Below are 27,160 nucleotides of genomic sequence, written 5' to 3' on the forward strand. Positions count from 1 at the left end.
TTGAAGAACTAAATTTCTTATTGAAACCCTACATCAGCAAAACGAGCTTGAAAAGTAGAGTATCATTAAGGTATGATACACTGGTCAGAAGGAGTTATAATCTTTGATAAAAACCTGTTAGCCAAGAAATCATTCAGAAGCTTACCTGTAGGACAGTCAAGACACCTCTCTTTAGCTTCAGGGCTGTATTTACCGGCAGGGCATTTGACTGGTGTGGTTCCATTACTGCATTTGTATCCACTCCAGCACGGGGTACAGCTCGCAGAAGCTCCTGAGCTGAATGTTCCCAGGGTACAAGGCTTTTGGATAAAATAGAAAGGAAATTTAGTAGGATTCGTATTCAATTATTCTTATATCCCCAGAAAAATATATATGATTCTTTGGGCTGGGACGGGTAGGTAGAAAGAAAAGAGCATTGAATTGAAACAGAACATTACTCTAAATCAATTGCATATCTCACGTGAATATGTTTCATTAGTAAAGAGTTTCGTAGAAATCATAATGAATTTCAAATGCATTTATACATTTATAAGTGAAGGACGAAATCCTAGAATGGGCATGTTAAAAATAAGTTTTAGAGTGAAATACATTCGACGGAATCTACCAGCACAGATAGTGTAAAAAGATTGAAAGTAAATTCCTAGGGTACAAAAAGCTTTCCACGCAAATCTGGAAAGCTTACTACAAAATTTGAAGAAATATTTCAGGAAGGATCTCAAATTATTACAAGAGAACTTTTTACAATCACAGCTTGATATCAAAATGGGGCTTAATCAACAACAATAAAACAAATATACTCAACAAATCCCGAATACAAGAAATAATCTTAATGATATCCTAGTATCCAAATAGATATAGGTAATAAATCGGATGCTACAATTCACATTGAGATTATTTGAATTTATTCATGACAAAATATCATAGCGTTATAGTTACTAATCTATTATCAAATATTAGAAGCAGGCAGAAGCATACCTGACATATAACTTGTCCGGCAGGGGTGTAAAATCCCGCATCACAAGCAACAGGTGCCAGCGACGCATTGAGGCACGAGAAACCGGCAGGACATAGTTGACAAAATACTGATCCGGTTGCAGTAGCAAATGTACCAGCTGGGCAAGGCATTGGGTTAGAAGCAGACGAAGGACAGTAGTGCCCTTTGTAACAAGGGACGCATGATGTTCCATTTGAAAACTCACCAGTCTAAAATAAAAGCATTTGCTTTTTCACAACACAAAAACTGGTATAGATTCATTCATAAGAATATTGCAAATACTAGCAATGATTTTTTAAGACGGTGCTTTCAGAACATTGACAAAACCCTATTGTCAGAAAAACATGCTCACGTTGACTTGCTCTCAGAATCACATATATGACTACTTTTACAGAATAAACCTATGTAGACTTTTGGTCACGTCAAAATAAAGCATAGAACTTGTTCTTATTTGGATTTTCGATAGTTATTTTTCAAAATATATTCTTCAGTACAACAAAGACTTCGATACAAATAAAGCAATAAAAAATGAAACGAAATAAAATTGAACATAGTTAGTTATATTAAAATTGTGCTATAATTTTTTCTGTCACTTGAAATTTTCTTTTTACTATCTCTTACAAATCAAAGAATGCGATTCAACATCTAACATATCAAACTTGATTTGTTATCAAACTGGAGACTGGAAAGTTAGATATATACTCACAGCACATGGAGTGGGAGGCTTGGTTGGATCTGAGCAGATCATTCCTGTTGGACAAAGGGTACAGCTGGCAGCTCCGCCAAGAGAATACTTGGATTAAAGAAGAACAAGGGAAATTATTCATGTTGTTGAAACGAAAAGAATGATTCCATAGTAATACCAAAAGGAATTAAGTAGAAGCAAATATTGTCAGTTACACAACTAAACTAACAAAACAAACAGAAACTACATATAAATTTGTATACTATATATACTACTATATAATATTATATAAATGTCTATAAATAAAATAGAAAAAGAATAAAGAAATAATGATTGAAGTTGAGGAGAACTGTATTTTTCAAAAACAGGTTGCGTTTTGCACTGAGCAAGATAACAGTCTTAAAACAAAAAAGAGTGGAATAAAAAACATATTAAAAATCAAATAATAAAGGTTATAATGAATTCTACAAGCCCATTTATGAAAATAGAAAGTAATACTTGATTTTATAAAAGAAACAGTTCTTCCTTTAATCAAATAATTGAAATCATATAAGGCATATGTAGTGTACAAACCTCGTTTGCACCACACGCAATAGGGGCTTGGTCGGTCAATGGACATTTGCTTCCGGCCGGACAAGCTTGGCAATTGATAGTTCCATTTGCTAATGTGTAATACCCACTAGAACACTGAAACAATAAAAAATATTAACAAAATGCCAATAAAATCAATGCAACTTCTTAAAAGCAGATTGGAAGAATGAACGAAATACCGGAAACATAGTACACTAAAGCACTTTCGTCCGACACTCTTCAGATTATAAACGTCAGACAATAAAAACAGAAAAATGATCTTCATTTCACTAAATTTCAGGCAGTTGACGATTCCTTGATATAAGATTCTATGATTGGCGATCCTCGTGGGTTATATCTCCACAAAACCAAATCAAAAACACAACATTTTGATTCTGCATCAAAATTCTTCATTTTTGAATGTTTACCATTACCTAAATCAATGTGGCAAGACAAAAATCTGACTAGAAATAAAGGCTCTACGTGATTTACGATTAACAACGCAACCTCACCTTGGCACATTTTGTTTGGCCTGTTGCATCAATGTGATAACCAGGAGGGCATTGCTCTGGGCTTTGGTTTCCGTAAGGACATTTACTACCTGGATATTGCAAAAATATACATCTTTAAAAAGCAGAATTAACAGAAATATATATTAAATAAGACAAAATGTCTTCAGCTTCAAAACATGCTTTCAAAATATTGCTAGGTTAAGCATCGGTTGATTTGATTACGTAAAGTTTTTGAAAAGAAGCATCAAAATAGCAGAAATTTCATGTGGTCTTCTAAACATGCATTCTATAAGTGCTTCCAAAATTCACAAAGGAATATAATAACAAACCTCTTGGACATATTATGCATGATGATTGCTTTGTAAGTATGTTGTAATACCCAGATGGACATGCGATGGGGGCTGCAGCAGTCGTGGTTGGACAATATTGTCCGGCAGAGCAATCTGAACATTGAGCACTTCCAGCAGGAGAATAAGATCCAAGGCCGCAAGGGACAGGAGAAGCAGATTTGTTGGCACAACTGTGAGACAAAAATGAAGGGATTCCAAATGAAATGAACATTTTACATGACTATGGAGCAACATATAAACCGTTCCGATAAAAAAACGACAATATGTGAAGGAATGCGTTTAAGAATTGTAATAATCTAGACTGATTTATAGTAAAAGCTAAAAACTTATTTTCTTTAAGATTCAATGGTAACTAAAAACAAATTCAATGGTAGGATCTCTTGATCACAACAGTGACATTGACTCTGCGGCACTCGAATTGAGAAGTAGTCAAAACGACGGAAAAAAGACTATTAGAATCACCTGTATCCGGCAGGACACGTCTGGCAGTCTACATCACCAAGGAGAGAGTAAGTACCGTTACTGCACGGCACTGGGGTGGCAGCAACGGACGGGCACTCGTGGCCACCAAGGCAGGTGATGCATGCTTGCTGTCCAGTCTGATCTTGATATGTTCCATTACTACAGGCAATTCCTTGGTCCATCTTGTCAACTGGGCAGTAGAATCCTTTCTCACATGGCAAACACGAGAGTCTGTCATTTGCTGAATAATATCCTTTTAGACATGGAGTCAGAACTGTTCGGTTTTCACAGCTAAAAAGATTTTATAAAAGTTTATTTTGAAGAACACTTAAGTTACTATTAAATGAAATTATAACGAAACAACGTAGAGCATGTTGAAGATGACAAGTAGCATAAAATGCTACAATATCTATAGACACGAATGTGAAATGCAGGATGGACTATTTACAGCAAAAATCCTCCAAAGGGATAGAAAGATCTGCGACCAAAGATCAAATCATGTCTTAACTATTGCTTAATTACAATAATACCAAAACAACCAAACAATAACCCAATGAGAAAAAATTCAACAAAGGAAAGAGGAGTAGCTTCTTAGGCCCCACACGAAATCTTGAAAAAGTTTCTTTTGGGAAGCGAACTTATCTTTTTCTAGTTAGGTTTTGAAATTCGGCCTTACTCTTGCTAAAACTGGATATAAAACGTATAATGATGCCTATTAAACTGCAACCGAAATCTAAAATAAGAAAACTGAACTATACTACAAGCTGGAGCTACCAACTAACTACATCGACATCTGTCTATGAGCTTCAAGCCGCATTGTGGTTTATCCGTGTATTGAAATAAGAAAAGTGAAGAGATGATTTTTGTTCAGCTACTGCTTAGCTAAACGTAAGCAGTTGGGATATAAGAAGCGTTCTGAGATTTGGGGTATAAAAACACCAAATTTCGAAGCAAAAGAGGGAGACTTATCTTAGTTATACGGTTCTGTAATTTACGATACATTGTAAAGGGAACAGGAGGTGTTTCCTGCTCATGCAAAGTTTGGGTGAAAGTTAAAAGGATTCCCCAGTTGACTTTAAAAGGTATGATAGCCTTAACAGGGGCCAAACACGGATGTACCACAGAGGAGACTTGGTGCTACAATGCTAACTACCCTGGCTAACCTGTGGCCTGGCTGACACTGGATGCATACACTGACACCAACAAAGCTGTAGGTACCAAGGCTACACTCGACTGGCTCATCCTCTGGTTTAATACACGAATACCCCGCAGGGCAGTCTATACAAACAACTTGTGCACTAGCAGTTTGATACGTTCCGTTGGTACAGGCAATAGGCGCCGGAAGCATGTTAGAGGGACACCTATGTCCTTGTGGACATGGTTCACATTCCATCTGCCCAGTTGCTGAATAAGTCGTTACAGGGCAAGGAAAAGGGGTGTCTCCAAATAAGCAACTAAAACATAAGAGAGTTACAATTGAACACAGGATAGAGAGCAAGATTCAGCTGAGCACAATCAATCATACAGTATGTATGTATTAGAATTTGCAATTAGAACTGAACTTCACTGCAGCAAAAAAGCTAAAGTTCTATCTGTTACAAAAAACTACCATTGATATTAATTGGCCAAATTAGTCTGAAAAACTGCCGCTGCTAGATAATATTAATCTATCATCTAACCGGTTGGCGATTCCATCTTATCGATTAAATAGCTTACGAGGACAAAGTAAACGACTTATTCTTTCTTGTACAGGAGATAACAACCTGTGCAAAATTTTAATTAGCTACTACTATTGACTTTCAATTTCCGACATTTCTGGCAGTCGTCTTGAACATATGAAACTCGTTGCTTTTTCTAAGTTTTCCTAAGCAGGAAAGACAACCACAAGGATCACAAAAATCTAAAAAATATTATAATGCTTTATCAATGTTTCCTTTTTAAGATTAGGCAGACTTTCATGTGATATTGAAATCGGCAGCCAAAAATGTAAAATCTTTTAACTAGGAAAAATTTAATTAACGTACTAACATCAAGATTTCAAAGGGTGCAGCTGCTCCTGTGTGGGCAGATATAAGATTTGAATAAGCTTCACGTTTCTTCCTCTCATCCACTTACCAAACTAGTAAAGGATATAATGGTAGGCTTCAGGAAGCCGAATCCTTTGAGCTCGAAATTGAAATAACAAACCTGTGTCCCGGAGGGCATTCGATGCACGGACTAGTTCCGACTGGACTGTATTCTGCAAGACTACATTGAACCGGAGTATCTTCCGCTCTGATACATGAAAAGCCCCCAGGGCAATTGTGGCACACTGTCTTCCCGGTTTCGTTTTGGTACGTTCCATTTGAGCAAGGTAGTGGCGCTGCCATCTCATTTGTTGGGCACCTGTAACCCTTTGGGCAGGTCTTGCAGGACAGTTTATCAGAGGATGCATAGTTACCCATGGTACATGGAACTGACGATGTTTTGTCTGCACAACTAAAAATACATATAATACATTTACAGTCGTTGAACGCAGGAAAATTTGAAGGTAGACGGATAATATCCGCTATTTGTAAATTTTATTCTATAGGAGAGCAATAAAGAGCAAAAAACTGAAAGTAAGGTTTCACAGAGACTTTTCACAAGCCGAGGCTCCCAAACTATACTGACTGCGCCAACATTCTAACAGGGAGATCACTACTGCATGCACAAAGCATGTCAGTACATTTGCGTTGAATTTCTTACAATGATGGTTGGTGTACAGTACTATGCAGGGAAACAAAGTGCTAGCTAAATTCTACAATGCATAAACTTTAAATTAATAAATTATCCAATGAATTTCATTTAAACTATATTTTAATAGGGGTAGTAAATTATGGCCTAAAAGTACTGAAGATCGTATTGAAAAACTGTCCAAAAAGGCTTTTTGTCAAAGTTTGGTGACAGGACTGGGATCCCGATTGAAAAGAAAAATATGATTCTTTTTTTGAACTGGACAAATACATTGAACAATGAAATGCTTATAAAAACGTACGTTACGTCATATGGCACAAAAAATGACACAAAAAACGACAAATGATAGAACGTCTTAAAATCTGAAGTGTAACAAGCTGAAATTTTGCAGAGTTGGGGTTCAAAAAGTCGGAACATCATTTCCTTCAAAAACGGCTTTTCCAGCAAAGCAATGATATCTAGGATGTCAGTTGCAGCCATGACATCTAGGATAGACCATTTCTCTCACCTGTGTCCACTAGGGCAAATGGAACAATCGGTCTCTCCTAAAAGACTGTACGTCCCGTTGCTACAATCAACTGGTATTCCTGACAAAGACATGCATTTTTTCCCAGCTGGGCATTCGAGACAAGCTTCCTTGCCAGTCTCATTTTGATATGTGCCATTAGCGCAAACAACGGGGGAGTCGAGGTAATCAAAAGGGCATTGATTCCCAGCAGGGCAAGGCAGGCATGATAATTTATCGGGAGCAGCGTAGTTTCCTTTGGTGCATCCAACTGCAGAGGCCTTACCGGGACAGCTACATCGAGAGAATGTATTTTACAATACACTTTAACAACCACAACAATATGTAATGACGATACATGGGAGCAAAGACAATAACCAAATTACACATGGCAAAATTTAACATGGCAAGAAATACTTCAAGGTTTACGCTTAAACAAATTCCAGTACAAAACACGACTAGCTAAGTACGATAAAAGGCAAGGTTTCTGTTGTAGAGATTTGCGAAACCATAAAGGCAGCTAGAAAGGCTGATGCCTGCGTTATTTCTATGGGCATGAATGGGATGTTTACAATTCAAAGACAGAAGCATTAAACATAACACTGTTGCAATAATCTAATTTTCTCTCAGGAGTATTTATCTTGTACTCTATCAAATACAACTGTTTTATACTAGTATCATGAAATGAAATTGCATCAGCGACTGGGTACATATAATGAATTTTGAGCTGCCGCAATTCTTTTAAATATAAGTACTATTACAGTAGTAAAATGCATTACTTTGGCATTGACTCTATAAACAGAATACATGACAAACCTAAAGAGATCTATGTCTACCTATCGAAGAAGAGGGCACTAAACAAAAGCAATGGGGTTACGAGACAACATGAAAATGAAGAAGTGACAAAAGTCCTACCTGTAGCCTGAAGGACATGGAATACATTGAGATACACCAACATCACTATAAGTTCTATCTGGACAGTTGACTGGTGACGAAAATACAGACAGACAACTCTGTCCAGCCGGGCATGGATTGCAAGATGCCTGGCCGGTTTCATTCTGATAACTACCATTGGTACAAACAATGGGTGAATCTAACAGGTTTTCGGGACAATAGCTCCCGGCTGGACAAGGTTCACATGACAATTTATCTCCGGACACATAGTTACCAACAAGGCAAGGCACGGTGGACGATGCTTCTGGACAACTAAAGCATGAAAAAAATCATACATTTGCACAGAACAAATAACAAAATTATCGTAACAGATAAAGAGACATTGCACTGGTCGGGACGGGTAATAGGTTTGACAAGGTTCTATTGCAGAATAAGAATGTCTTGCCTAAAATGAAAGTCTATGGATGTCCCCTGCATGCCAAATTTTTATAGCTAAATCTTCATGCTATCATCAACAGTATTTGACAATAATACATTAGTCCTAACAATGATCTTATTTTAACCGTGGCTCAGTGAGCTTCACAGGTATTTTTTATGAATTTTATAAATGAAGCTGCAGCTAAGTGCGGCATAATCGAGTGAACCATTACTTTACGATTTGCTAATGCTAAGAACTTGATGGCTGCCAAAGGTGAGAGACTAGCTTATGATTCAAGCAAACATATCGAAAAGAAAGTGATTTTCAAGATGTAACTGTACATGTAAAGTGAAAGTGGAAAGAAAAACGAATATCAAGAACATCTCGAGAAAAAAAAACCATAAAACAAGTCTCTTCTTTAAGGACCATAAAAGATTTTAACTGACAACGAAAACAAGAAGGAAACAAATTAGTCAAAAGTTAAAAAAACAACAAAGAAGAGACTCAATTTGATTTAAAATTCCTTCAAATTGTTGAACAATTAAATATCAATAAACAAGCCAAACCACAATACAAATCGTTCTCGTGAGCAGTTCACATTTGACTGCAATTTGGGCAGCTAGTACCTTGATACGTTCCCAACAAACAGTCTTGGATACACAGTGCATATACTTACATCTTAGAAGCGATAACGTTTGTATACAAGGAATTTGGTATAAAGTAAAGGAAGTGAATGACACATAGGACCAACAGGAAAAACGAAAACGCAGGCCTAGGTTCTATGACAAATTTCACGATATAACAAGACAGAAAACTGTAAATGTGACTTTGTGTAGTTTACAGAGTATCTGAAAACATGTCCTAAAGAAATTCGGGCGTAGATTTATGCAAATTATAATCAATTTGAAACAGCAAATACGACAAAAAATACAGTGCCAGGCGTGTACATCAACAAAACAGAGAGAAAATGACATTTACCTGTGACCACTTGGACAAACTAAACACTCAGACACACCCAACGCACTGTACGTTCCATTGGGACAATCACTCGTAATGGACGTGGAGGAGCAACCTTTTCCAGCTGGGCAGTCATTGCAAGATGTCTGCCCCGTTTCATTTTGATACGTTCCGTTCGTACATAAAACGGATGCCTCTAGTTTATCAGTTGGGCAGTAATGTCCGATGAGACATGGCTCACACGACATTTTACTGCCAGACACGTATGTCCCTGCTGTACATGGGACTGCATTCGACTTATCAGGGCAGCTATGGGCATAAAAGTACATTTGATGACAAGCGTTTTAGAATGGTCATATTGCATTAGGGTGCATGATCAGTGCATCTAGTGAGTGCAAAATCTAAACATAAATGGACAGATCGCATCTTTACAATACCCATTTCTTTCAATTTAACGAAGCCACGTATGTATCTTATTCGAAACACAGCTCTGTACAGCCATGATTTCTTTTGAGAGGCAGTTCATCACACTTTTCTCTTTCATTCACTAAAGGTAGCAGCTATTGTACAGTGAGTCAAGATGATGTAAAATAAGGGAAAGTATATGACACAAAAACAGAAAATTATTTGTTAAAATGTAGGTTAGATTTTTATCCTAGAAACAATGGTACAGTGACGATTAAATATCTAAATTTAGTTTAATTCAAGCCATTAGTTTGCTTCACAAACAAACAATGGTACTTTACTTTATAGTCATTTCTGTGTTAAAATATTCTTAAAAATTAAACATACAAATAACAACAATTTGAAACAGCAAATACCACAAAAAATACAGTGTCAGGCGTGTGCATAAACAAAACAGAGAGAAAATGACATTTACCTGTGACCACTTGGACAAACTAAACACTCAGACACACCCAACGCACTGTACGTTCCATTGGGACAATCACTCGTAATGGACGTGGAGGAGCAACCTTTTCCAGCTGGGCAGTCATTGCAAGATGTCTGCCCCGTTTCATTTTGATACGTTCCGTTCGTACATAAAACGGATGCCTCTAGTTTATCAGTTGGGCAGTAATGTCCGATGAGACATGGCTCACACGACATTTTACTGCCAGACACGTATGTCCCTGCTGTACATGGGACTGCATTCGACTTATCAGGGCAGCTATGGGCATAAAAGTACATTTGATGACAAGCGTTTTAGAATGGTCATATTGCATTAGGGTGCATGATCAGTGCATCTAGTGAGTGCAAAATCTAAACATAAATGGACAGATCGCATCTTTACAATACCCATTTCTTTCAATTTAACGAAGCCACGTATGTATCTTATTCGAAACACAGCTCTGTACAGCCATGATTTCTTTTGAGAGGCAGTTCATCACGCTTTTCTCTTTCATTCACTAAAGGTAGCAGCTATTGTACAGTGAGTCAAGATGATGCAAAATAAGGGAAAGTATATGACACAAAAACAGAAAATTATTTGTTAAAATGTAGGTTAGATTTTTATCCTAGAAACAATGGTACAGTGACGATTAAATATCTAAATTTAGTTTAATTCAAGCCATTAGTTTGCTTCACAAACAAACAATGGTACTTTACTTTATAGTCATTTCTGTGTTAAAATATTCTTAAAAATTAAACATACAAATAACAACAATTTGAAACAGCAAATACCACAAAAAATACAGTGTCAGGCGTGTGCATAAACAAAACAGAGAGAAAATGACATTTACCTGTGACCACTTGGACAAACTAAACACTCAAAAACACCCAACGCACTGTACGTTCCATTGGGACAATCACTCGTAATGGACGTGGAGGAGCAACCTTTTCCAGCTGGGCAGTCATTGCAAGATGTCTGCCCCGTTTCATTTTGATACGTTCCGTTCGTACATAAAACGGATGCCTCTAGTTTATCAGTTGGGCAGTAATGTCCGATGAGACATGGCTCACACGACATTTTACTGCCAGACACGTATGTCCCTGCTGTACATGGGACTGCATTCGACTTATCAGGGCAGCTATGGGCATAAAAGTACATTTGATGACAAGCGTTTTAGAATGGTCATATTGCATTAGGGTGCATGGTCAGTGCATCTAGCGAGTGCAAAATCTTAACAAAAATGGACAGATCGCATCTTTACAACACCCATTTCTTTCAATTTAACGAAGCCACGAATATATCTTATTCGAAACACAGCTCTGTACCGCCATCATTTCTTTTTTCTTTAATTCACTAAAGGTAGCAGCTATTGTACAGTGAGTCAAGATGATGTAAAATAAGGGAAAGTATATGACACAAAAACAGAAAATTATTTGTTAAAATGTAGGTTAGATTTTTATCCTAGAAACAATGGTACAGTGACGATTAAATACCTAAATTTAGTTTAATTCAAGCCATTAGTTTGCTTCACAAACAAACAATGGTACTTTACTTTATAGTCATTTCTGTGTTAAATATTCTTAAAAATTAAACATACAATTAACAACAATTTGAAACAGCAAATACGACAAAAAATTCAGTGTCAGGCGTGTGCATAAACAAAACAGAGAGAAAATGACATTTACCTGTGACCACTTGGACAAACTAAACACTCAAAAACACCCAACGCACTGTACGTTCCATTGGGACAATCACTCGTAATGGACGTGGAGGAGCAACCTTTTCCAGCTGGGCAGTCATTGCAAGATGTCTGCCCCGTTTCATTTTGATACGTTCCGTTCGTACATAAAACGGATGCCTCTAGTTTATCAGTTGGGCAGTAATGTCCGATGAGACATGGCTCACACGACATTTTACTGCCAGACACGTATGTCCCTGCTGTACATGGGACTGCATTCGACTTATCAGGGCAGCTATGGGCATAAAAGTACATTTGATGACAAGCGTTTTAGAATGGTCATATTGCATTAGGGTGCATGATCAGTGCATCTAGTGAGTGCAAAATCTAAACATAAATGGACAGATCGCATCTCTACAATACCCATTTCTTCCAATTTAACGAAGCCACGTATATATCTTATTCGAAACACAGCTCTGTACAGCCATGATTTCTTTTGAGAGGCAGTTCATCACACTTTTCTCTTTCATTCACTAAAGGTAGCAGCTATTGTACAGTGAGTCAAGATGATGTAAAATAAGGGAAAGTATATGACACAAAAACAGAAAATTATTTGTTAAAATGTAGGTTAGATTTTAATCCTAGAAACAATGGTACAGTAACGATTAAATATTTAAATTTAGTTTAATTCAAGCCATTATTTTGCTTCACAAACAAACAATGGTACTTTACTTTATAGTCATTTCTGTGTTAAATATTCTTAAAAATTAAACATAAAAATAACAACAATTTGAAACAGCAAATACGACAAAAAATACAGTGTCAGGCGTGTGCATAAACAAAACAGAGAGAAAATGACATTTACCTGTGACCACTTGGACAAACTAAACACTCAGACACACCCAACGCACTGTACGTTCCATTGGGACAATCACTCGTAATGGACGTGGAGGAGCAACCTTTTCCAGCTGGGCAGTCATTGCAAGATGTCTGCCCCGTTTCATTTTGATACGTTCCGTTCGTACATAAAACGGATGCCTCTAGTTTATCAGTTGGGCAGTAATGTCCGATGAGACATGGCTCACACGACATTTTACTGCCAGACACGTATGTCCCTGCCGTACATGGGACTGCAGTCGACTTATCAGGGCAGCTATGGGCATAAAAGTACATTTGATGACAAGCGCTTTGGAATGGTCATATTGCATTAGGGTGCATGATCAGTGCATCTACTAAGTGCATCACCTTATCATGAACGGGCATATCGTATGTTTACGATACCCATAACCTTTTTGTAACGAGACAACGCTTTGGGTAGCGTCTGAAGATAAAGAAAATCTACAATATTTGCTGTCTTAATCATATTCAGCGACTTCTACAAATAATTTCAAGCATAATGGCCAAATGCTTAACACTGAGCCAAATTATATTTTGGTACAAGGTTAACATGAATTTTCATTTGTCTGGCTATTAACAAATAGCCAAACGATATAAAAGGGGAAGCTATGAAATAGGCAAGGATATATCTTCAACTTTATTCAGCACTATCGGCTAGAACTTTCTTTTCAAAGGAACAGCAAAATTTCTACCTAAATAACTGGACTGATCAAAGGAGTATGAATTAATTTTGATTGTGCAAAATTTTGTCAAAATACTTCTCGTTGTCAAATGAGAAGTAATTCAAACACGGTTGCATCCAATTGAAGCTGTTTTGAACAGGTTTATAAAAGTGGCACAGTCATGTTGCCAACTAAAGGAGAATTGCACAACCACTGTGTAGAAAAGTGCTAATGAAGGGAAGATAAGCTTGGTGGAAAAGCAAGACAATGATAGATCAACAGTACAGAATTTGATGCATTTTGGAGAATCCTTCCTGATTGTTATGAACTTTTAACCATGGAAATACTATTTGAAAATCTACTGAGCAAAAGAGTCTTTATCCTCTTTTGATCATAAATGCATAGGCCTATATTTTCTATACAATTAGAGGCAGCTATTTATTGTGTAGATAATATAGATACACAATTATATTTTTGTATTTGCATTTGTATTTTTGTCTACCTAGCATTCCAAAGTAGCTTTCCAGGACTCTGAGAAGCTATGCCTATAGAGCAGTGTCCTTATCCTACCTCTCAATATGACCACAGCTTGTGATCCTTATGCCTGTAATGGCAGAGAGCTTGCAATTTCCTTCACTCAGGGTGAAAGTTTTGTCATACCAGGGACTTAAATCCCCAACCCTTGAATCAATAGTGCTCAACCCCAACTTGTGAGCTCTTATACTTTGAATGCCAGTAATAAAAATGGGAACCTAGAGCATATTTTCACATGTTTTCATGATTAAAGCTCTAGAGAATCGTGTGATGATATGGCAATCAATTATTGTGCTGCTGTGTATGCATTTGAAATCAAGCAAACAAATCTGAAAAAGGGCCATGTGGAACCAGGAGAGTCATCTTCCTGATGACCATTGCAGCCTACATCAACAATGAATTTCTACTTACTGGTGACCTGAAGGGCAGTTAAGGCATTCATAAGAGCCAAGGATGCTGTAGGTCCCATTCAAGCAATCAGTGGCAGGCACATTTTTACCAGTACACATTTTCCCAGCTGGACACATACTACAGTTTGTTTTCTGTGTCTCGGGTTGGTATGTGCCATTTGGACATACAATTGCCAGCTGACCTGTTGGACAATAGAAACCTGCAGGGCATGGCAAACAGGACATTTTGTCACCAGAAGGGTATGTTCCAGGACTGCAAGGCACTGGAGATGTTTTACTTCCACAGCTGCAAAAAATTATTCATGTGGTTAGATACTTGGCAGGTAAGAAACAAATGTATCAGATTCCAAGAGAAAAAATTGATAACACCAGCACCTTACAAAAATATTTTGTGCAAAAGATCTACTTTTGTCTTCCAGATAAATCAAGTGTTGTAGATTCCTTACATATATATCTTTCACTTATGAACTAGTTTGTGAAAATTTGTATTTTACAGGCTTTCGTCGGAAAGGCGTGCGATCGCACGCGCACGCCCTGGCGCACGCCTGCTGCTTTCCAGTAGTGCAAAACATCGCACGCCTTCTTTTATTATCGGAGCAAAATTCATAATTATTGGTTTTGTGGGTTTTTGAGATGAGTTAATAAATTGATCCCTCCTTGGTACTATTACTTCATGCCACTTCAAAAAGGCTTAACACCTTTTCAGGATTGCCGATTAAATATAAAATTTTGAAATAATCATAGAACTAATCTACAGTGGAATCCCAATATTATGAAACATTAAGTGTTTTGAACAAGACTTTCATTTTCTATCGCTAATGTACGAAAGTAGCCGATTATGCGATAAAAAGGAGCCGATTTGCCAATGATGCGGAAAAAAATAACAGAGGATTTGCTGGATTTCGCTACCCCCTACAGCCCCCTCTTTAGACATCGCTATGCTTTAAATCTAGATTTTAGCAACATTTGATTTAATGAAAATTGGGCCATCATTATATTTTATGCATCTGGCCAGTGAGGTACACAAAATAGCTGTCATGTTTGATAACAAAGGGCTCTCGATGCACTGATTTACACGAAAAAACTGCCATTACAACCAGATGAACGCCAAAGCATCAATGATTCTGCTAAGGATTCATTATTGAAGCTAATGAAAACTGCTTACGACATGGCAAACATATTTCTATACTTGTAGTGCCGTTTTTCTGGATATATTAAATAAGCTCAGTTTATACTTGTTTAGAAAATTGCTCAATTGCTAAAATGTAAGTAGTCATGGTAAGAATTCAGCGAAGTAAATTTCATTGAAATTTTTGCTGTCATCATTTTCGTGTTGGCCATTTCTCCGTAGATCTACCATAATTACCAAAATGTTTTGTGAAAAAATGTCACACGCCATCACACGCCTGGATGTTTTCAGGGGTGCGGTGGTTAGCACGCCTGCTATATTTTTCCCACGAAAGCCTGATTTTAGAAAATTTTCACCTTTCTCAAAACCATGACCTGCTAAATTTGAACAAAACCATTGGAAAAAGCATTGGAAAAGCAAAAAACTCTTGCAAATGATTTCGCAGACTGTCACAATTTCTTTAAAAATGCTATAAAAATTTACAAAGAAAAATATGTGTTGCAGAGTGATGGCTCCTACCATTTCAATAGGATTAGGAACATTGGCATTTGGTAATAGTAGCATTAAAATACAATCTACATCTAGATTCAAAACAGGGAAACCAAGGTTTACCAGTTACCAGTTACCAGTATACCTCTTGTGCAAGTTACCATCTCAGAGATTAAGTTGATCATTGGAGTTCTTCACCTATTTTTAAGAACTATTGTCAAAAGGTAGTCCTAGGTTTCCTCTTCTCTCTGATGTCGTCAAACCAAACTACTGAATATAAACATACCTATGGCCTGCTGGACAGTTAGTGCAAGAGGATGACCCAGCTGAGCTGTATGTACCATTTGGACAGGAACTACAAACAGTTGTCCCATTTATTGAATAAGTGCCAGCTGCACATTCAGTGCATGTGTGTGTTGTTGTGTTTGGAATAGTTCCGCCAGGACAAAGCTGCATAACAAAGGGATGTTGTTAAAATCACAATAAATAAGCTTAGGGATCAAGTGTAATACTTAAAATTACAATTTATGCTAAGTGAAAATTGGAGGTTCTAAATGAGTGTAGATAATGTCCATATGGTGCCATATGGTGTTTAGTAGTTTACAGGCTTGGGTATTTCCATAAAGCTCGAAACTTTTGTCGAAGTTTTTTTCCAATAGGCACAAACAAAACATTAAAAGTTAAATTGCATTATGCCTGCCCCATTTAGATAATTAAAACAGAGACTAACTGCAGCTGCATGATCATTAAAAACTTTGTGCTATTTGTCTTGTAAGAAAAAATACCAATATCATGATCAGTTTTTTTTCCTTTAGGTGAAAACAGACGTAAAAAAGGACAGTTTATTTCAGCCTTAAAGCTATCTTCAATGAAAGAATATGAATATACCTTAGATATTGTAAAGAAAATATCACAAAGATGGGGCATCCTATAACAAAAACTTCTTACCTGTGGTGCCTGTGCAGCACTTGAACAAACATAGCCTGAGGGGCATGTTTGGCAAGATCCATTTCCTAACAAGGAATATTGGCCAAAGGAACAGCTTCCAAGAACAGCCGTTGCAGAGCAGTGCTGTCCAGCAGGGCAGGGTGAGCAAGATGCAGAACCACTGCCACTATAGTAACCGCTTTGACAGGCCTAACAACAATAATTGTGACTATAGAATTTTAGAAGACTAAGGATGTGTATTATAAAAAACAAATTATCACTTGGTGACAAAATATAGACTAGAAGCCATATTATTCAAGAAAGATCCATATTAAGCCCCCTAGATGTTTGGCATCATCAACAATCATGTTACTCAGTGGTGGGAACCTGGGGCAAGGGGGGTGGTCCCCTTAATATTCTGGAGGAAAATTTTCTTTTGTTCTAAAACAATGGGAAAATATGATATCATCTTATCAAAACGATAGGCTTGACCCCCCTCCCAATATCTGAACAAGTGTCTCTCCCTAATGTTACTGGCCTAGTTTTTATTAGCTATATTGTATCAAATCATTGAGAACAAGCCTCTTCAAAATCAATGATAATTGAATAGCTTACGACAAAGCTGATAAATCATTACAAAGCACAAAATATCAACCAACTAGAGATACTATTACTGCTTGCATGTGTAATTAAGATTACCTTGCAGGAAGATGAACTATTCTGGCCAGCATTAGCACTATATGTACCAGCGACACAAGGAACTGTTGCATCACTTCCACCTGCACAGCTACAATACCATATATTTCAAATTAATAAACAGATAAGTAGAATCAACTGCAGATCAATAGATTTAAAAATTCAAAAATTCGATATTTTATAAGGGAGTTAAAATTGTCAAATTTGAAGTTCTGTCAGTTTCCATGGTAGAATATTTTTTATGAATAACTGCAATGATACCAGCTACCTTAGCATTGAAACATCAGTCAAAGATGTTTAATGGAAATATTTCAACAGAAAGTAGGGTCTATGAACATCAGAAAATTCTTCAAATGGTTGCAAAACAATTCAATAATTACTTGCTGGAAATTTTTTATCCAATTAAGTTTAACCATCATTATAGAAAAACAATTAGAGATACTCTGTCAATTTCCTTGGTTTCTGTTTAGTATAGAAAACAATTGTATCCTTAAAAGCATCACCTAATATTTCTTGATAACAGAAATGAAAAATGTCAGAAAAAAAGTTTTTCAGTTTGTACTGCATGCCATTGCAGGTGTAAAGTAATCATGACATGCTAAACACTGTAGCAACCTATTTTCATATTATGAAGACACAGAAGGCAAAGCAACAAATGAATTTGATAATATGGTAGTACAGGCCTCTCTGGGAAAAACAATGCGGGCTATAAAAAGCCCTTTGCCAATTTGGCTGCGTGGGCTATTTAGCCCTTGCTGAACTTTTGTTACTTTATTTTATATTTGAGTAATTACAAAGGCAAAAATACATTACTTTGCCAATTCTTTAAATACTATTTACCTTAAGAAGGCATTTTTGTGTGTACTTATACCTTTAAATTTAGTATTACCATTCCTTAAGACCAGACAAATAAGGAAAATAACTTTTTTGGAATATGGCACAGTTTTGCTAGGTTTTGAAGGTCAAATGCTGTGTTTATATGTTCTGACTTGAAAAGGAATTGTTTCCTATTTGACAGTATAGTGTAACTTTTCTCAATCTCATTATTTGTAGCATCAATCACGCTTTATGGTGTTCCTTTCGTGTGAACACAATTCCTATTCCATTGCAAGTATTAGCAGATAATACAATAGTTTGTTAACATATGCTATAAAAGGAAACGAAAATCTCCTATCTATAACGCCATTTGATAAACACATAGACATGTAAAACCTCTTTCTCTTTATTTACTAACACCCTTATATTTAGTGGTAAGTAGTACAAACATTGGGAAGCTAAACGGCACGGATTAAATGAGAATGTTGGTTTGAAAAAATGTGCGGGTGGAAAAGTCCTCGCAAATTTATTTTGCCAGCGTCCCAGGGAAAGGTCTGGTAAAATAAATTTTTAGAGTTTGAGTGACCCTCTTCAGAATTACATAAATGAGAAATAAATGAGTTGATCTTTCATTGGGTAGTTCACTATGCTGATCATCAAAAACAGTTTTTACTTTAAAATTTTTAATGTAAAAAATATTAAAACAAATAAAAAGCTTTTAAGCTTCAAAAAAGCTTTGAAAATTTTGAAACAGCTACATTTACTTACTAGTGTCCAGATGGGCATTGAAGACATCCTATTGAACAATTAGCCCAGTACTGACCAGCAGTACAATTGGCCTTAGAGCAGGTACAGTTCAGGTCACAATCAAACACAACTGATTCTGTGAATAAAAGGGGTAAATACAAAATCATTATTTGACATCATGTACCTTTTGTTCATAAATAATTACTAACTTGGGTAACGGTTCTTGGTTAAATGGAAGTTTTTGGTGATACAGATAATAATTCATTCTGATCAATCACAACAAGACTAAAGTTCTGCATATAAATTGTATTCGTATTTGTATTTGTATTGTATTGTATTGCATTCTTTGCTACCTAATAGTTTTAAGACACACTGTAAATGCTTATCAAACACTGTCCTGGTCCTTCCACTCAATGTAACAACACCATGCGATTCCTACTCCTGGAATTACAGAGAGCTGGCGACTCTTCTGACTCCAAGAGAAAGTTTGGTCATGATAAAGTTTTGGTCATGTCAGGGACTCATACCACTGACTTTGGGGTCTGCAGTTAATGATCTTAACCACTGGGTTTACTATTTTGTGAAGTTTAAAGGTTTTATGAATTCTAAAGACCCAAAATTACATTTAGAAATCATTTGAGCTTTTTGGACTCAATAAAAGGGGTTCATTGGAAGTTAGATCACATCATGCTACATTGTTCATTATGCAATTTGTCAATATTTGCATTTTGGTTCTCTTTATGAATATTAACCCAGTTTTTAATTGTTGGAATTGTGCAAATAATTATCATATCATAATAACTATATTATGACCAAAAAATGCACGAAAATAGGAATAAGATAAAGATAAATTTTACTTGAGTTTTGGTATATATTTCAAAAAATCAAAAGTATTTTTCCAAATTTTAAAAGTTTTTATGAAAGCTTTGCCAAAATTGTAAATATAGAGGAAAATAAAGTATACAATTTTGGAAAGCTTGATAAAAAGCATTAACATGCACATTGTAATTAAAGGTTCTCAAAAAAGATGCATGATAAGGAATAGCAATACAATCAAAAATAGACATTTTTTTTATTAAAAGAAACTAAAATAATAATAGAAAACTGAAACACGCCAAGTTTCAACTTCCTGAATAGTATTTAGTGTTCAGCATGATTCAGTACTACTGAATAGTCTCTGAGTTGAAAGTAAGTGACTAGCAAAAATGTTTGTACTTTTTTTGCTAATTTCCTTCTTCTTATACTCTTATTCTATTTTTCAAAAAAGCTCAAGTTACAATTAATTAAAGGACCTAACTAGCATAAAAATATTTCAACCCTTTCTTTTAAACCCAGGGTACCTAAAAAATGTTTTCTAGTTATTTTTACTTAGCTTTATATTATTAATGTCTATTATTCTTTTTCGTCAAACTTTAAATATAAAAAGAAGGGAGGTAATCTATTGTTCAAAACTGAGGAGGACCTAGACACAAAAATGAAAGGGCCTACTGCAAACCGCAATTAGCTAGAACCTGCAAACAGCTTACATTCAGTATAAGTCCACTAGGATGGCTAAAGTGATGTTGAATTTTGCTGGATATTTCATTGCCTATATTGCACTTTATTGGTTGAAACTAATTATATTTAGCTTAACATCATGGTACGTATCAGTCTTGGCGGTCAATTGAAAATAATGTGCAATGCAAACAAACTTTAAAGATGTGGAGAAATTGTTTAACAAATCGTGTCATAAAATTTCATGAGATTACTAGGCCAAATAAAATTACTGAGCTATTCAGATTGGTTCAAAATTCAGGGTACAAACCTGCTTCTCCGTGAAAAATGACAAGAGAGAACGCAAGTATTAGTATGTTGAACGATAAGATTTTTAGGCCAAATGACAACAATCCGGCCATTAGGAGAAATCAGAAATGCCTTCTGACTGGTTCAGTAACTTCTCTGATACCTCAATCATCGGCTTCTGTCCATAGAGATAAAGTTTATTTAACTTTGGAATATTCGCAATTTATTCTGTTCTTTCAAAATAAAATTCTTACTCCTTTTACGTTTTACTTGTGTAACGAGAAAGCAACCGATCACTTGGATTTGGATACCCTGTCCCCATTGGGAATCCGAGGCAAATATCCCGGCTTGAGTTAGCTGTGTCTTTGTCTTTTTGATATCTCATTGGTTGAAATGCTATTTCAATACTTCACATAATACTATGATCCCACAGAGCCTATAGATAATGTTTCTCAACGCCTCTGCGTTCCGTTAGTTAGCAACCGTTTGTTGATTGTTTATTAAGAAGAAAATTGGCAACTTTTCGCTCAAAAATAACTGAATCTTATGCCTAAAGCACTAGCGATAAGTAATAATGACCTGGGTATGTTGATAGTGAAATTTTATATAAAAATCGAATTTATTTGTCGCTGCTTTTTCTGAGGTTTCGCTGTTACCATGGCGACTCAAGCCATAGGTAGGCAACACAATTCGATATCTCTTGTGATCAATAAATACAGCCTATTACTGACTAACTAACACGTTAACTAATAAAATTTGATTATTATCAGGTAATAATTCAAATCTATTTCAATTTTCGAAATATCATACAGCTTTGTATTAATTTCTCTGAGAACTGGCTGCTTTTCAAGGAGATACCGCCAAAATTTCGACTTTCTTGTTGTATGTACACTTCAGATTTGAAATCATCATTTTTAGGTTAGCCTATATTGAAAATTGTTCCACTGCAGCAGCAAATTCCAGAACTCTTGTAAAAGAGGAAAAGCTAAATTTTGAAAACGTCGTTTTTCGCGCTCTGACTGTCCAAACAACACCTTCCGCACACACAAATTTCAAGATGAAGATTCCAATTGAACAATTTTTTGGATAAAACGAAGCTAAAAATTGACAAATCTAACTCGAAACCGAGATTTAGATGCATTGTGTATAAGACACGTATTTGATTTGTTTTGATAACATTAACAAAAAATATAGAACCTTTTAATGTCGTGAAAGATACGTACTTCACTCGTTGGTAGCTATACCTACACTTACGTTCAAAAAGTATTGGGACACCCTTCGAAACTTCGAAGACATTTTATGCAACAAATTCGGAAAGACTTTTTTAAAATCTTTCTCATTAAAAAAGTACGGCAGTTATTTCCATGAAATTTTCACAAGACATTGTTGATATTTTGAAGCCTTTTATGTACGCCAAAAAATTAAAAAATCATCGATCATAAAATTTCTATAGGTCTCGAGACGAAAACATGGAAGCTCTGAAAACTCAAGAACTGAGTTAAGAGAAGCGTATACAAATTGCTTTCTACTAAAATAAAGCAAATGGATTTCACGATATTGCATCAATTGTCGGCTGCTCATTGAGTGCAGCTTTTCTGGTGTGTAAAAAGTTTTTCGGTACAAGAACAGTAAAAAATTTACCAAGGATTGGCAGACCGAAGAAGTTTACGACGCCGAGGGACGACAGTTCTTTACTGAGGGAACTGCAAAGTAATAGGTTTGAATTCTTACCAGACGGTTTGAATCCATGTAAAAAGAAGCTAAATAATGGAACATAAGCAAAAACATGGCTATAAAGTTATGAAAAATACAAATTTCCCAGCGTTATAAGAAAAACAAATGCTCTCTCAAAGCAAAAATTACTCATCGATGATGAGTACAATGGCTTCTCCTTTAATGTTACGCAATTTTAAAAGTAGCTTGAATAAATGCAATAATTTAATAAAATTGTAGCATTTTCGTCGATGAAGTAAACTTTTTTTGAAGCTTAAAAGTTTGATTTTATAATTTCTTTTATGAGTTTTTTTGTTATGCAAACGTGAAATTAAAAAGTTGTATTTGTTTGGACAGCTCTAAAATTTTTGGAAGGTCATGTGACTTTGCCATTGTTAGGCCATACATCCCTTCTGCATATTTTGTTGTTAAAATCAGGAAAATCGAAAGAATCCTTTGTTTTCTTGGTTATGCTTCATAAGTTGAAGCATTTTCCTAACTTGTTATTCCATTTTGGGGAAACGTAGGCCTAGATTATTTGTAGAAAGACTGCCCAAATCTGAAAAAGTTTCCGTTGCAAAACCGAATCCAACGGAACGCCATAATTCGTTTATCGAATTCGTCCCAATACTTTTTGAACGTAAGTGTAGTTTTGGACGGGGACGTGCAATTTTTGTTCAAAATTTGGACCCATTGTTCCGCACATGATTGAGAAAATGTGACCTATAATTCTATAATTCTGCAGACATAATGAAAGCTATACCCATAATTTGGCAAGGAAAAAAACATTTTTTAAAACACTAAAAAAACATCAAACAAATTGTGTATGTCTTTTGCCCCCAAATCTCAATATTAATCATACTTCATATTTTCATTTCTAACGGGACATTCATGCTGTTAATGCTAAATTTCTTATAAGAATGATATTTATTTATCAAAGGAAAGAGATGACTAGCAAACTGATTATCAAACATTTAAATTGTCATCAATGCTCAGAGCAAGGAAAACCCTCTTCGAATTTCTAAAAAATTAAATGAAAGCAAGGTAGCATTTGGAACCTTTCTCACTTACGTGACAAAAGTATTAAGCCCCGGCCAAACCCTCTCGACCTATGGTGGCCCATTAGTGCCACACGGTATTTTCTTGTTTTCAATATTGTTTTCAATCTTGTTTTCATTATCTTCGCTTTTAATTCTAATTTTTTATTTCCATTTCATTTCTGATCCATTTTTATTTAATTCGAAAACTTAAAAAAAAAATTTTGAAAAGAAAAAAAAATTTAAAATTTTTTGAAAAGAAAAAAAAATTTAAATTTTTTTGAAAAGAAAAAAAAGTAAAAGCAATTGGAAAAAGACAGGTGGCCCATCGGTGCCATCGCGAGAAGTGCCATCACTGATGCAAAGGAAACGTTAATTTTACGGGTAAAATAAAACACTGATACACAGTCCATACCAAGGGAATGCAAAATAGAGTTTTCTCCATTCCTGCTTTGAAATTCTTTTTATTCTGGACTTCCACAAACACGAGAAAAGAGCCCATCAGTGCCATGCCCGATGATGCCGTGTAAGAAAGGCGGGAAATATATCCTTTTCTCGTGTTTGTGGAAGTTCAGAATAAAAAGAATTTCAAAGCAGGAATGGAGAAAACTCTATTTTGCATTCCCTTGGTATGGACTGTGTATCAGTGTTTTTATTTTACCCGTAAAATTAACGTTTCCTTTGCATCAGTGATGGCACTTCTCGCGATGGCACCGATGGGCCACCTGTCTTTTTCCAATTGCTTTTACTTTTTTTTCTTTTCAAAAAAATTTAAATTTTTTTTTTCTTTTCAAAAATTTTTTTTTAAGTTTTCGAATTAAATAAAAATGGATCAGAAATGAAATGGAAACAAAAAATTAGAATTAAAAGCGAAGATAATGAAAACAAGATTGAAAACAAAAAATACCGTGTGGCACTAATGGGCCACCATACTCGACATTTCACTCGACAACGTTTAGCCACCTTGTCGAGTGTTGTTGAGCCTTGTCGAGCGTTGTCGAGACAAATTTGAACAAGTTCAAAATTGTCGAGTGGTAACGCTCAACATTTCTATTGTTTCAGGTGTTGTTGAAGGTTGTCGAGTGCGTTTGGCCAGGCTCTCGACATTCTGCTCGACTTTTGTGAATCAACGCATGCGCAATATGCAATATCTGAATTTTGCCCGCCAAAGTTGTGTTTATTTTGTTACGTGATATCTTCGGATTTCTGTTTTTTTGTTTCGAATAATTTGAAGATGGAAAGTTTCAGTCAATTCGACCTCACTTACGATGAACGTTCAGATATCTACAAAGAAGGACAGATCAATGCTAGCTCTTCAAGCAGCGACGAAGGGGAATTCGAGGGCCTTGATGACGATAAAGCCAAGAAAATATTAATGATGCTAGCAGATAGCCCCCTTTTGGCTTTTTCTCGTCTTCGAGAATAATCACAATTGTTTATCAGAATCAGACAGAACAGAAGTGGCGGGCTTTTTCAAGGAGAATCGCGCGCTCGAGGCAATAGCCTCGTTTGTGAAGAGTCGAGTCCAGTGGCGGCCTGGCCCTTTTCGCCTTAGGGGGCCAGCATCAAAATGGCGCCCTCCATAACTAACACTATTGTCTTTTTTCTGACAATACTGGCAGTCAAGGGGCGGTGCCAAGAAATTCAAAGTAGGGGGAGGGCTCGAGTTAATAGCTTTATTTGACTAAAAAACCAACATTGGGAAGGGTCGGCGAGAGGTTGTCGGAGGCCCTTGGTATAACTCTGAATAGAGGCTTTCTTGCGAGCGTAGCGAGCTGACAATTTTTGCGACCACGCCCTTTAGATTAGCCTATGACTATCTTGAGGCTAATAATATGCTTTCGGAGAGACAGTTTGGTTTTCGAAAGCGATCATCTACTCAACATGCAGTTACATTTTTCTCAGATTTCATCAGAACTAATATGGACAGGGGCCTTATGACTGGAGCTGTATTTATTGACCTGCGAAAGGCTTTTGACACAGTGGACCATGAGAGACTCCTATCTAAACTTCTTCATTATGGTATTAAAAACAAGGAGCTTTGCTGGTTCGAGAGCTATCTGTTTGGTAGAACGCAAATTGTATCATATGATGGAGCCTTGTCAGAAAGTCAAGCTATTTCCTGTGGAGTACCGCAGGGATCCATATTGGGTCCATTGCTTTTTACCTTACTAATAAACGATATCGATGAAAATTTAAGCCAATGTGAAATGACCCTCTATGCTGATGATTCTGTTTTGTACGTTGCTGGTAAAAATTGTGATATTATCGAAGAAAAGTTAAACAGTGATCTAAAACAGATTGCTTACTGGCTTCAGCAAAATAATCTCGTTATTAATCTTAAAAAGACCAAGACCGAGTGCGTCCTTTATGGTACACACCAGAGAACTTCGAAATCAAAACCTATGGAGATCAAGATCAATAACACAAAGATCACAGAATCTAAAGAATACGAATATCTAGGAGTAAAGATGGACAAGAACCTGACATTTTCTGATCATTTCGAAAAAACAATAAAAAAAGCCTCATCTAGAGTAAAGTTATTGTCGCGTATACGGCATAATATAAGTCCTTACACAGCAGAAACAATTTACAAGGTAACAATTTTACCAATTCTGCTTTATTGTAACAATGTGTTCCTTCACATGGCACCATCAAAAAAGATGGTGTATGAGAACATTCAGAGACGGGCACTGAAAGTAATAAATGGCAACAGGGACAGTGTACAGCTGGAAAAAGTCAGTAGTATACGAAACAAGATGTGTGCTCTTGAAGTTTTCAAAAGTTTGAATAGCGTATCGCCACACGCCTTTCGAAACTACTTCAATAGAGTAAAACACAGGCAGTGTACTCGTGCCAATGCAAAAAATATTGTTTTGCCCAAAGTCCAATCAGAAGCAGGCAAGAAGGCCTTTTACTTTCAAGGAGCAAAGATTTTTAATAAACTAACAGACGAAATGAAGTGTGAAACATCAATTCTAAGATTTAAGACTTTTTGTAAAAATTTTAACTTCGACTTTTAAGATTTCATTTTCATCATGTATTTAATTTTTATTTCGGTAATCCATGTATAATTTAGACAGGTCCTTTATTGATAACAGCACGTTGTTGCTGACCAAAGTTAACCTGTATAAATATGATATTATTATTATTATTATTATTTAAAATGCATTTCAAAATATTTCTTGCAGTCATTTTCTTGAAATCGTTTAAAAATTCTGCTATTTTTAAGGCATGCTTTTAGAACGTTTGATCAATTCCAGTCTTAAGATGGATTTCATTACTTTGTAATAGGGAAAAAATCCACCCTATCGTTGTATCGTCGAAACAAATAGGTCCTTCCATGAGAAATGAAGCAAAAAGACAAAATTTACTGACCCCTACATGAGCACAGGGACGCAAAGAAAAATAATTTTTCATGAGGGTGTCAGGACAAGTTGGATCGACTCACGTACAAAATTGACTGTCTTTTAGAAGCCAATCCAAGCAGATAAACTAAATAACAATGCGTCAAGAACACGTTTGGGAACTTTCAAGAGACCCTACGATGTGGTAGAATGAGGGTTTTGTTCTCTTTGCAACTGTTGTGTTCATTTGGCACCTTGGAGGGGAATCCAAAGCGCCAGATAAAATATTTACCTTTGTTTTGCTAAACTTGTACTTTGGGGCAGCTAAACAAGCTCAAAACATGC

At 36.1% G+C, this 27,160-nt stretch overlaps 1 protein-coding gene across 6 annotated transcripts in view; it reads right to left on the reverse strand.

The window, feature by feature from the left end:
• The window catches only part of LOC148957101 (uncharacterized), a 73,919-nt gene extending 52,899 nt beyond the window's left edge, over positions 1 to 21,020 (reverse strand). The window contains exons 1-21 of one of the 6 annotated variants that reach the window (XM_089115896.1): positions 20,741 to 21,020; positions 18,958 to 19,072; positions 17,377 to 17,464; positions 16,699 to 16,887; positions 16,037 to 16,200; positions 14,134 to 14,418; positions 12,495 to 12,782; positions 11,637 to 11,924; positions 10,802 to 11,089; positions 9,943 to 10,230; positions 9,084 to 9,371; positions 7,709 to 7,999; positions 6,797 to 7,087; positions 5,761 to 6,051; positions 3,574 to 3,864; positions 3,091 to 3,281; positions 2,762 to 2,850; positions 2,253 to 2,366; positions 1,701 to 1,787; positions 976 to 1,203; positions 146 to 299 (exon numbers count right to left, since the gene is read on the reverse strand). In XM_089115896.1, coding sequence (XP_088972022.1) covers positions 146 to 299; positions 976 to 1,203; positions 1,701 to 1,787; positions 2,253 to 2,366; positions 2,762 to 2,850; positions 3,091 to 3,281; positions 3,574 to 3,864; positions 5,761 to 6,051; positions 6,797 to 7,087; positions 7,709 to 7,999; positions 9,084 to 9,371; positions 9,943 to 10,230; positions 10,802 to 11,089; positions 11,637 to 11,924; positions 12,495 to 12,782; positions 14,134 to 14,418; positions 16,037 to 16,200; positions 16,699 to 16,887; positions 17,377 to 17,464; positions 18,958 to 19,072; positions 20,741 to 20,831 — 4,399 coding nt within the window. In that variant the 5' untranslated portion in view covers positions 20,832 to 21,020. The remainder of the gene's footprint in view (positions 1 to 145; positions 300 to 975; positions 1,204 to 1,700; positions 1,788 to 2,252; positions 2,367 to 2,761; positions 2,851 to 3,090; positions 3,282 to 3,573; positions 3,865 to 5,760; positions 6,052 to 6,796; positions 7,088 to 7,708; positions 8,000 to 9,083; positions 9,372 to 9,942; positions 10,231 to 10,801; positions 11,090 to 11,636; positions 11,925 to 12,494; positions 12,783 to 14,133; positions 14,419 to 16,036; positions 16,201 to 16,698; positions 16,888 to 17,376; positions 17,465 to 18,957; positions 19,073 to 20,740) is intronic. The other 5 variants (XM_089115897.1, XM_089115898.1, XM_089115899.1 and 2 more) reach the window with 5 other exon arrangements.
• Positions 21,021 to 27,160: the final 6,140 nt, after the last annotated feature.

This window comes from Rhopilema esculentum, unplaced genomic scaffold (assembly GCF_057945365.1).
Source record: "Rhopilema esculentum isolate cy_ngs unplaced genomic scaffold, ASM5794536v1 HiC_scaffold_37, whole genome shotgun sequence".
Lineage (NCBI taxonomy): Eukaryota > Metazoa > Cnidaria > Scyphozoa > Rhizostomeae > Rhizostomatidae > Rhopilema > Rhopilema esculentum.